Source organism: Dermacentor andersoni, chromosome 9 (assembly GCF_023375885.2).
Source record: "Dermacentor andersoni chromosome 9, qqDerAnde1_hic_scaffold, whole genome shotgun sequence".
Taxonomy (NCBI): Eukaryota; Metazoa; Arthropoda; class Arachnida; order Ixodida; family Ixodidae; genus Dermacentor; species Dermacentor andersoni.
This window is the reverse complement of record NC_092822.1, coordinates 16,416,659-16,428,299: the sequence shown is the minus strand read 5'-3', so window position 1 is coordinate 16,428,299 and position 11,641 is coordinate 16,416,659. Positions and strand designations below refer to the sequence as shown.

Sequence of the window (11,641 nt, the reverse complement as noted above, 5' to 3'; positions counted from 1 at the left end):
ACATGGAAACAGGACATTGCTAAGTTTTGGCACTCGCTCTGGCTTGCTCGGTTGTCTGCCATGTTGCTACATCAAGCCGTGCAATCAGTAGCAGCACAGCAGATGACAGCCATGCAACAGGATAGATGATGGAAGAAGCTGCTTGAAGCTTAGATTTGCCTGTCAAAACAGCTTTAGTCCCCAAGGTAGCATACAGCAAAGCAGTGTGTTTACCTTTCATTACCATACTGTTGTCAAGTGCTCCAAAAGTCAAGATTTTCAGTAAAATATATGCGAAAGCATGCCTGCATACCTGATTCAGCAGGTAGAGGATCTTGGTGAGTATCTCCGCACATTTCCGTGGGTGAACAGGAGTCTCGTTGAAAGTGCGAGCCTGATGCAAACAACATGATCATCAGCACTCGTAACATCGTATATAGCATGCTAGCACAACACAAGGGCGAGTGATAGCGTTAATGCATTAACGCAACGGTTACAATAAACAATTTGTATGTATCACATTATGGCATTCCCTTTTTACTTTATAATGCATAGTTTCATTTGTTTTCCTTGCAGTGCTGAATCACACGAATGACATCACGCTGTTAGTGATCACTAGTACATTCAATAACAATGCTTATAAAGCCACATAACATGACAGACACTACAACAGTAGGTTTATGTTGTCACTGCACTGGAACGATAGGGTACCCCCAGGAAACATTACACAAATTCGCAAATGTAAACAAAGGCCCACACGACATGTAGAAAAGTATGTACCTCAATATCACTTGTGCACATTAGTTAAGAGTATGAAACTCGGCCAGAATACTCGCTTTGCATGGTTACCTGCGTCTATAGCAATGACACCTAGCTACACATGACGCAATCGGTCTGCACGTAAGCTGCTGTCAATGTATGTATTTCTCAAAACAGTGAACGAAACCAAGGGGTGGGTACAGGCTACACGATCCGCTACAGGCGCTTATGACATTTACAACAAAGCACATTTAATGGAGATTGTAAAGGAGCAATCACGTACCTCTTGAAGCACTGACGTCTTTTCGAGGTTGCTGAACGGATTACTGCCACCTATGACAGAGAGTCTGTGTAAGTTCAATGGAAACGGTACACTCCCAAAACCGCTGAGCGCGCCGAATAAAAACGAAAAACACGTCCGCAGAAAAGCAATTGAAATGGCTTCCGACGAGTTTCGCGCTCGTAATAATGGTAAACATTTGTAGCAAAGCACTTAAACGAAAACTCCTGTGTGTGGTTCGGGCACAGTTACTGACACTGATAACGAAGGATTTACAGGTTGGCAAGTATAGCAGGTGCACTTTCGAAAACACAGCGGTTAGTGAACGACACGAACATCTCAGCAAGCAATGTCCCTCCCAGCGTTTTATAATAACTAGGACAGTCCAATCGGTCGATACGCTCTCTCCGGTGGTAAGGAGATGTCAACGATTCGTGCTTCAGCGTTCTTACTGCGGCAATGACAAGTTTGAGCTTGCGAACAAGAACACGTCGGCGATGGCAAATGATCGTGCTTTCCGAGTCGCTGTCACAGACACCTGTGCAACGGTCAGCGTCGAGTCACTGCGGACCGAGACGTTCTTACCAGTATCGCCGCCTGCTGAAGACATGGCTGCAATGCGAAGATGATTGAGAATTGGTAAAAGCGGTTATAGGGAAAAAGTCACGGTTCTGCTTATAACGCCGGTAAACATTGCCGTGTTAGGGTTAGAAAAGCGGTGAAGAGCAGGACAATCAGACGGCTCGGAGTCGTGCACGAGGTCGAAGTGATAACAGACACTCCCAAATATGCGCCTAACAGCGGCTCACCGTCTTCTTCGTCCTTTTTTTCACGCTTTAATACATACATCTTGAGAGTAGCGACTAACTTTCGGTCCCGACTCGGGTGCCACACACCTCAAAGCCACGTATATGACATACTCTCAAAACCGTTATCGTCTGCTGAAATGAAACGCGTTTTACATAGAGGTCGCTAAGGTCGCCACTTCCGAAGCCGAGAATCGTCTGCTCGCGCGTCTTCAAGCCGCCATCCTGACGCGACGCGCTTTCGTTTTCGGTTTCATAGGTCATGTTTAATTGCCAGCTGTGAGATGACGAGCAGTTGCGTTTCGGTCATCCAAAAGTCGGCACAGAGGGTACGAGATCTGCTTATCTCGGTCAAAGATGGGGGCCAAGCGGTTGACAGCGATCTCGTTTTCAAAGAGATCAAGTCCGACCTCAAGGACAGCATCTACGCGTACCTGTCCGTCGCAGATGACGATGGCACAGCACTCTTGGTAGCCGCTCTAAACGAATGCGTGCGCACAGTCACAACCGAGTTTTTCCAAACCTCAACGAGCAACGACCCGACACTGGTGCTGTACAAATGTGTGAACATGTATCTCGGCTTCAGCTCTCACATGATGGACAAGATGAGGACACCACAACTTTACGTAGCCGCCCTTTGTTCCCGAATCCAGGCGCTTGAAGTAGTCGCTTTGCTTCTGTTGAAACAATCGCGGTACAGCGAGCTAGAAGGCTACACCAAGCAGCTTGCCGAACAGATCCGCTGTTTCAAAGGTGTTGCAACTGACGATGCTAAATCAGATAAGGAAAAGCTCAGAGCACGCCACGCGGAATCAGTCCTGCAAGTCTGCCGCTTCGCGGCGATGACGTCGACGGCCGCGAATTCTGAAGAGGCGCTCGAGAGCCTCTACACCGCTAAGAACGCGTGCTGCGATGATTTTCCAATGCTGCAGAAATACGTCTCGTCGAGGGCCTACGTTACAGGCATGCAGTGCTTCAAGAGTGGTCATTACAAACACTCCGTCTCTTACTTCCGAGAATCCTTCTGCCTCGGCAAGAAATTTGTTGACGTCAATAGGCAGGCACACACGCTGTACCTCCTGGGTTCCGCCTACCTCCTTTGGGACAAGCAGGAGCACTGGGAGAAGGCAGCCAACGCCTTAGATATGGCCATCTGGCACCGTCCAGGACAGTTGAACTACATGACGAAGAAGCTGGAAGCCCTCTACCAAAGCGGTAACGACAAGCAACTCTCCAGTACACTAGACTGCATCCTCAGGCACCAAGAAATTACGATAAGGCATGTGCTTGGAATTCACCAGTCAATAAAGGAGCACGGCTTTGCCCAACAAGCCATTGAGTTCTTGCAGAGAGCCTACATACGCTTCAGCCAGGATCGTGAAGCCTTGTATTTGCTGGTGGAACTTCTTAAGGCTGAGCTTGACAGCAATGAGCTGGATCGTGCCTTCCTGACCTTCCAGCGAATCCTCGTCCAGGACAGTGCCAAAACAACACAGTTCGCTGGTCACTGTCTCAGGCAACTCTTTTGTTACTTGTTTCGCTTTGGTTGTGGCAAGGCCGAGTCAGGCAGCACCTCTGAAGCGGTGGAATGGCTCAGGAACTGTGAGACTCTTGTAGCCACGTTCAAAAGCATTTTTGATGAGGAGACCATCAGAAGGGAGGTGGATAGCTTGCGGCTCTGTCAGGTTTATTGGAGCATGAATCTTGGAATGACCAACAGGGCAAAGGACACCTTGGATCAGTATACAGGCACAAACCATGTGACCAAGGGCTACCTGAGGCTCAAGATCGCTCTCGAAGAGGACAACGGTGCTGATGCGATTGCAGCTGTTCGCAAGCTGCGTAAGGCAAACAGATGTTTCTTGTTGCACATGTTAAAAGAATGGGTCACGACATGGCCTAATCATTTTTTATGCACACTTAAAAATCAAATTAACAAGCAGAACTGGAGCAGCAATAGAGAACAAATCAATGTTCAATAGGTAATTCCACATCACACATCGCATAATGTATGTTAAAGCAGGAACAAGGATAACCTATAATTAAAGATGTGAGCAATTAGTTAGTCGTGTAATATTGAAGCAGTAACAAGGATGACTTAAGTAAGGATATAAGAGCAAATTTAGTTAACCTGCAGTGTAACAGTAACAGCATAATATTTTAATCACATGTGCAAAGGTAAAAGCAGGAACATGCTAAGCCATGGGTGGGGCCGTTTCTGTACATCCTGCCTTCAGAGAAGAAAGGTTACAAAAATGCTGAAAGCATCCCACAAGATATTATTCCTGGCTGCACTGTCATGTAAGAGTGTTGTTGACAAAAATAAAAGCAGGTAACTTGATATTAACAACAACCTGCTGAGGCACATGACACATGCAAGCAAGCTTGTAGGTAAATGTGATGTGCTGGTGCAAAGTTGTCTTTAATTGTGACATGCTGTAACTGTATATCTTTCACTATGATTCCAGTCCAGCTTGTCAAGGAAGCCAACCGTTTTGAGCGGGAGAACATCACCAAGAAAGTTTCAAATGCACTCATTCACGTTGGGAGCTTCACACTGAAGGTTAGAAAATGCAGCACGATTGCTTAGTATCACACTTTTTGTTTTCTTTGCTGGTGTTGAGAGAAACGAATAATAATAATAATAATAATAATAATAATAATAATAATAATAATAATAATAATTGACATGCTCTTGCAGACAAAGAAAAAGTTAAAAAGATCTATATCTATGCTTATCTCTGGCCATTTACTCATTTGAGATATATAGTACATGTATGTGCTACATTGTGTATGTATGTATGTATGCATATATATATATATATATATATATATATATATATATATATATATATATCACAATGTGCCATAGTGACACAAAATTAAGAAACATATGAATTTAAGAAAAGCACAGTTCCCACTCTGAAACAGTTACATTGAGTAAGAAATGAAAACAGATTAATGGGGAAATCACTTCAGTGACTGTAAGTAAAACAAGGCATTGCAGGACCAGTTTTATCAGGACTGTCACATTCACATTTTGTAGAATCATTTAAATGTAGATACTGTTGTGAACCACTAAATACAACAGATAATTCAGTGCTTGAAGATTTGTTTGTGTTCTGATCATGGTTCATGCCAAGACACCCACTATTTTGCTCATTATTAACTTAGTCTATTGTAACAAAAACATAGCTCTGAATGTTGCACAAACAGGGAGAGCAATTTACCGCTATATAGATATTACTGAATTCTCAAATAGCACTTTACTATACGGAAACACTTTCTTTTCTGACATAACAGACTATATTGCAGCTCCTTTATTATTTTTCTTCATAGTTATATATAAGCAAGACTCAACAAAGTGTCATTTAACTATAAGCACTTTTATATGACAATTTTCTAACAGAAGAAGATGAAGGAACATATTGGGCACATATATGATCATTGTGAACCTAATATACGTTCCATGTTTCTATTTTTGTGCTGCTGGAAAACATTCAGGTCAATCATGAGCCAGCTTTCCCAGATTAAGCTGTTTTTGTGCTTTCAGAATTATTGAGATCAGACATGTATATTTCAAACATGACCTTACGGAACTGAAGAATGGAACTATAATTATTCAATTCAGCATAAGTGTTCAGCTTGACAGTTTTCTGCCCAGAGATTAAATGTCATGCCTTAAGATTAAGAAAATTTGAACATTATATAATGGACAATTGAGCAACGTACTGCACACAACAGGAAGAATGGAAAGGAAGATGAGACAGTGCAAACTACCAAGTTGTATTGCAAGAAATGACAGGAAGCCAATATAAAAAAGTAAGCTGATCACATGCACCACTTGGAAGTGTGAAAACTTGTATACAATTATTCTGCCACCATTGGAACAAGTGTGCACACTTTTTCTTTCACAATTGCGAAAAAGTAGCTACATAAGGGGAAAACTCACGGCACAACCACTACGAAAAAAAAGTTAGAACAGCAAATGAAAAACAAACTACAGCAATAAAAACAAGTCTGCAGCTAACTAATAACTAGTAACAACTAAGTAACTTACTGGTCCAAAACGGAGTACCTCTGTGGTTCGTATAATGGTTTTTAATGGCATGTATGTATGCACAAATAATAGTATGTAACAGCAGCATGTATGTGCATTCAAGTATGCATTGTAACCCATTAGAGCTTTTCAATGTGACAAAAAACATTGCAGGCGGGCAAGCTGGACCTCACCAAGGATGTGTTAAAGCAGATGGCCTTGCCTCCAGAAACCAACCCAGCCATGGCAGAGATGCAGCTGAAGTGCCTGCAATGCGTAGTTGCACTCTGTCTCATAAACATTGGTACTCTTGATCTGTGAATTCTTGACACGCAGATGTCCTTGACACACATGAATCTTGGCGTTTTAAGCTAAGCACTGTTTAGCAGATTCCCACTAAGCATGTACACACTGAGCATTGATTGGATTCAATTACACAGCTGGCAACATGTGCCTTGAAGTAATTCAATACTAGATAATTAAAGAGTAAATATTCTTTTAGTTCATCAATGATTGTCACATGCTTACTCAAGCCTGCTGCCACTAATCAAGTAACATTACATGCAATGTAATGGTATGCTAGAAAGTCTGTGCCCAACCATGATCAGCTTTTATTTAATGACTCTAGGGAGCATCTAAGTGTAATATTACATGCAATTAATGTAATGGTTTGCTGGAAAGTCTGTGCCCAGCACTAATTCCGAGAAATGCAAATTGAAAATGTGCAGTGAGATGCATTGCTGTTCCATGTAACATGTGGAAAAATGAAGTATCAGAAATTTTATCTGGAAAATTATTAATTTTTCTTGACTACTCTCTTGTTATCAGCTTTAGACGGTCATTACAGAAATGCGCACAGTATATATAGCTCTTCTGAATTGACCCCACATTGTGTACAGGCTTTGAAGCTGTTGCTTGCTGTCCTTATGAGCATGCTGTGCATTTTCACAATATAGCATTAGTGATTATTGTGCATCCGAAGGAAAGTCACAGTTAATGCACATATGTCTGTTCATTACAGAACAGGTTACCAATATTTACGAAGAAGTGAGTGACTGCATTGAAAAGGCAGCCACTATCCTGTTTGTCTGTGAAAACGTAAGTTGCATTAGTTTCACTCAGTTGTCATAGCTATATCACAGCCGAGTAGATATACTATGCCCTTATAGCACATCTGATCAATAGCAGCAAAACAAAGCTGGAGCCAATGCTTTGACAAAGGGAATTTTCTTCATCAGCGCCCCAACAAAGACAAGCCTCCATATCAAAATGTTGGCTACAGGCTGAGGCTTTTTTTTTTGGTTCGAGCACTGTTGATCACTTCAAACTTCCATACACCAGTGAAAATTGTCTCCATTATCCCATATTTTATCCACGAATCCTCTCTCTGTCTGAAGTATGGGAGTGGAAAGACACTATACAGAGCTTGGCACTGACCATGACGAATCAGTTCTGCAGAAGCATGCAGGACTCTTTTTGTTTTCTGGGAAACATGTATGGATTTCCATTGCATCATCATTATACTGTTCAGGCAGCTGCCAATTTCTCCCTTTCATCTTCTTGGCACTGACCATTGCAAAATTTGCTTTTTCTTCCATTTTCATTTCGCCTTTTCTTTATACTCTAACCTCAATAAGATGTTTATAACGAATTATCGTATATAACAAAATATGTATCCCAATGACCACATGTAACGATATGCTTATAACGAATATCGGATATAACGAAGGTACTTTCGCGTCGTATATGTGGTTTCATTATAACAAGGTTTTGCTGTAATAAGAATATGAAGCTTGTTGCTAACTTGACTCTCATCTAAATTTTTTCATTGTTATTTTGCAGCTCTATCAAAGAACATGTTAATTTCCCCTCATATATTTATATAGCCTTTGTTGCCTGTTAGCTTCATATGGTTGTTCACTTAACTGAGAACTCCAGCTCTTCGGTTTGTCTAATTCTTCACACAGGACAGATGGCATGCAGAGCAGAGCCAGTGGTTCGCCACCGTGTGCTGGAACCTAGCGTTGCTGCCAGAAGTGAATGCCGAGCAGCAGTTCCACCTTCTGGGGCACAGTTTCAGGCTGATGCTAAGCGTTCATGGCCGTCGAGACACCACAAAGCGGATCACCACCTATGCCATCATGGCAATGCTGTCGGGAGTCACTGCGTCCAGGAAACATGTGGCTGACACACAGCTCAGGCAAAGAATTCTTAGGTGATGTGCTCCAACCATACTGAGCACAATAAAGTGCAGCCAAAGTTTCGATATCACCTTCATGTGGCGCCAGATTTTGTTGTCTGAAAAATTTTGCTTTACCACAACGCTTCTTGCATCTTCATCATAATCAAAAATAGATGGTAGCAAAACAGATTAACATCCGGACTTTCCAGCAAGTCTAATTATTTATTTATTTATTTATTTAGAGATGCCTTACAGGCCCCTAGAGCCATTGTGTAAGGGGGAAAAGTACACTCAAAGATTATAATAGGTCTATTCGATTCAGCCAAGTTTCTCTGCACCTTCTGCACCTATTCACGGTGCACTGCACCTAGACCCTCGATTCCCCAAGGTGCAGCAGTGCACCCTGCACCCCCGTGCTCGATTGAACGGGGTGCAATGCAAAGTGCCGCCGCGGTGCACTGCACCCTTGAACCTTGCAGCGGGTGGGTGCAGCCCGGGACCCCCTGCACTTCTTCGTTTGAGGTGCCGTGCACCTTTTTCTGCATCGAACAAACCTAAGATACAATAGTTAGAATACATATGCGAATACATATACAAAAAATACAGTGTAAGAAATGTGCTAACATACAGTAATGTGGTGTTAAAAATATCTTAAAATGCTCCACTTCCATGTTTTCCTTGCTTTGGTGGATTAAAAAAACATAGCCCGATTTCTCTTATCCTTTGCAAACTGCAGCACTACAATTATTACATACCTCTGGTATGCCAAATTTAGTTTATCTCTGTGTTCAGTGTATGAAGGTTGAGAATATATATATATATATATATATATATATATATATATATATATATATATATATATATATATATATATATATATATATATATATATATATATATACCATTATATATCATCATATATCAAATCTACCATCAGCTTAATTACACAATGCGCCGTGACTGCTTTCCCATAAAACATTTTATTTCGGCTGTAAAAGTTTCGTTGTGGTACTGCTGCTTTCCTGAGGAAAAAAAAGTTTCAATATATAGAAAAGTCCATCTCAATTAGGCAGTTATAGAACAGTGTTGCAGGTATACAATCATTCAACAAAAATTTTGGAGCTTTAGCTGAAATATCAAAATAATGACTCTCATCTAAGTATGAAATATTACTTTGGTAAATGTTTCTGCTATGCTCTAAATATATTATGTAAATGTTAGTATGCAAACAAAACAAAATTAAAAGAAAGTTATTTATAAATGTCAGAATGTCTTGAGTCATCACCAAACTCCCTCGCAGGCAAAATTCATTAGAAAAGGAATGGTTGTGATTACTTGGCATGCAAGTGGAAAAATAATTGTAAGGTGAGCTTTAGAATTGCTGAGTGACCAATAGCTGACCCGACATGCATGATGAATGATTGAATGACCAGGTATACTTGTCGCATTTGTTCGGCAAACATGCCTTTGTGACCCATGAGCACAAAACAAAAGAGTACAATGCCGCATTGGTCCCTGTAAGAGCACCTAATGTGCACGGTGACCTGTGGTTCTATGGTACTTTCTGCAGGACATTTTTTAGTGGTGGGCAAGTTGCTCGGGGAATGTTGTGAAACTTATATTTTCGAGAAAGATGGGTTGGTTGTTGACATCTTAGAGAAGGGCAACGACTTGGCATATGGCAAATGAATGACTAGTACTGCCGTGTCCCCAACAGGGAAGTTCATCAAATTGCAGAGAAGCTCAAGAAAGTGAACCCTGCCTGGCGGGACAACAGGCAGCTAGCTGGAATGCTTCTTGCTGCTGAGTTTGAAGCTGTCGTACGTGGAGGAGGAGCAGCTAACAGCAACGCTGTGACGGATGAGGTCATTTCTTTCTCGGGAGACAACACAGAGCTTCTCGAGCAGTTCGTTGCCATCTGCCAGGTGACGTCATCACAACAAGATGTTCAGTTATGCTAGTTTGTCAACATTCCTCGATCATTTAGCATTGGCAACATATGATGGGGCAGTGCTTCACTAGTAAAGCAGTGCCCCATTCACTTTTCTGGTGAAGTTGGCCCATGTTCACCCAACATCACTAGACGAATGCATGGGACAGTGTTTTCTGAGTGAAGCACTGGGGCTTTACAGTTGCACCTTGTTGTGGCAAAGTTGCGTCAAGCATGAAAATACATTCGTAATATCCAATATTCATTATAAGGATGTATTTGTTATACATTAATATCGGATAGACAAATTTTAGCATTACTTCTTGGCAGGCTGCTCTTGTCAGGAAAATTCGGCTATGTCGAGCTGTCAAAAACCCTTTACTGCAGATCCCCCTGTCTATAAGAAATAAATGATTTGGTTTGAGATCCGATAATCAGTTGTAATGAGGTTTGACTTTATAATGTAAAGATTCTTTTTCTTTGATGTTATCCATTTTTTGTCAGCTGTCACAGCAAGTGGCTGATACTGGCAATAATGAAAGCTTGGTGTCATGCTAATCATAAGTGAAGGCTAAAAAGAATGAAAGACAAAAACAGTCAATGCATAAATATGGCCCCTGGCATTCTTTGTTGTCTTTCCCTCCTTTTGTATGTGCTGATACACACAAACGCACAACAAGCTGCCGAGTTCCTGAATCCTTCAGTAAGGAACAGTACCATTACTTGTATCATGCCACATTCAGTTGCCTTTGCCAGACAGAGCAACTATGTTCTGCAAAAGCAGGAATACATTATGTACATCGTGGCAAGCAAGGCAACTTTGCGCAGGATGCTGGCTGCAGAAAGAGCTCACTTTCTGTGACCTTGCTGCGACGCTGCATCGATCTCACAGCAACGCAGAATCAACCAGACAAGCTGGTCAAGTACTATCACCTGTTCTTTCAGGCAAGTCAGGTGCAGCTCACTATTAAGGTGAATGAAACATTGATCCCAGATGGTTCTACAGGTGCATTCTGTAGTTTTGTTCTAGAAGCATGGATGTCCATGCATTGCCCTTCATTCAGAGTACTCAGAGTGGTCTCGTAGCTTTCAGTAGACCAGTGTGCAATCAAAAGGACAAGGACTAAAGAGACAAGGACAAAAAAACTCTAGGGTTTTACGTGCCACGACCACTATCTATAAGGCATGTAGTTGCATGTGTGCCTTTTCATCATTTGATGTATTTTGTTTGTTTTCATTTACTGTTTATCTTAGGGCATCTGGCCCATTGCATGTGAGCAAACTGTACTATTTTGCACGTAGTACATTTCCATCGTATGGCAATAAAATCTTGTTGGGAGGCAGTGCTTCATCCTTGATTTGTCAGTCCTCATCCTTTCAAATTGTGCACAGGTCTAGTGAAATGAATCGCTAACATGCCCAGTGATGTAGTTAAACCTCGATATAATGAAGCTGGTAATATTGGGACTTTGTTATATATATTGAAATTCGACCTTTTATGCAAATAAGTACTGTTGCTGAATTATTTTCTTACACGGAAGGGGCTGCAAAAACTTCCAAATTATTGGGCATTTGGAAAAAAACTAATTTCAGTGACAATAACAAAGAAAAAAAATCATTTTATTTAATTTGAGAGTTGGTGACCAAAGATACGGTTTCATGCCAT

The 11,641-nt window shown here is 41.5% G+C and overlaps 2 protein-coding genes across 5 annotated transcripts in view; one reads left to right on the top strand and one right to left on the bottom strand.

Annotated features, from left to right (window-relative positions):
* gammaCOP (coat protein (coatomer) gamma) overlaps positions 1-1,939 on the bottom strand; it is a 44,777-nt gene extending 42,838 nt beyond the window's left edge. For 3 of the 4 annotated variants that reach the window (XM_050174826.2, XM_050174829.2, XM_050174830.2), the window contains exons 1-3: positions 1,828-1,939; positions 1,022-1,071; positions 293-373 (exon numbers count right to left, since the gene is read on the bottom strand). In XM_050174826.2, coding sequence (XP_050030783.1) covers positions 293-373; positions 1,022-1,071; positions 1,828-1,867 — 171 coding nt within the window. In that variant the 5' untranslated portion in view covers positions 1,868-1,939. Of the gene's footprint in view, positions 1-292; positions 374-1,021; positions 1,072-1,603; positions 1,792-1,827 lie in introns of those variants that run through there. The other variant, XM_050174827.3, reaches the window with a different exon arrangement.
* Positions 1,940-2,009: 70 nt separating this feature from the next.
* The window catches only part of LOC126527102 (testis-expressed protein 11-like), a 16,361-nt gene continuing 6,729 nt past the window's right edge, over positions 2,010-11,641 (top strand). The window contains exons 1-7 of the mRNA XM_055068562.2: positions 2,010-3,666; positions 4,293-4,387; positions 6,038-6,167; positions 6,885-6,961; positions 7,831-8,078; positions 9,763-9,970; positions 10,804-10,920. Coding sequence (XP_054924537.1) covers positions 2,109-3,666; positions 4,293-4,387; positions 6,038-6,167; positions 6,885-6,961; positions 7,831-8,078; positions 9,763-9,970; positions 10,804-10,920 — 2,433 coding nt within the window. The 5' untranslated portion in view covers positions 2,010-2,108. The remainder of the gene's footprint in view (positions 3,667-4,292; positions 4,388-6,037; positions 6,168-6,884; positions 6,962-7,830; positions 8,079-9,762; positions 9,971-10,803; positions 10,921-11,641) is intronic.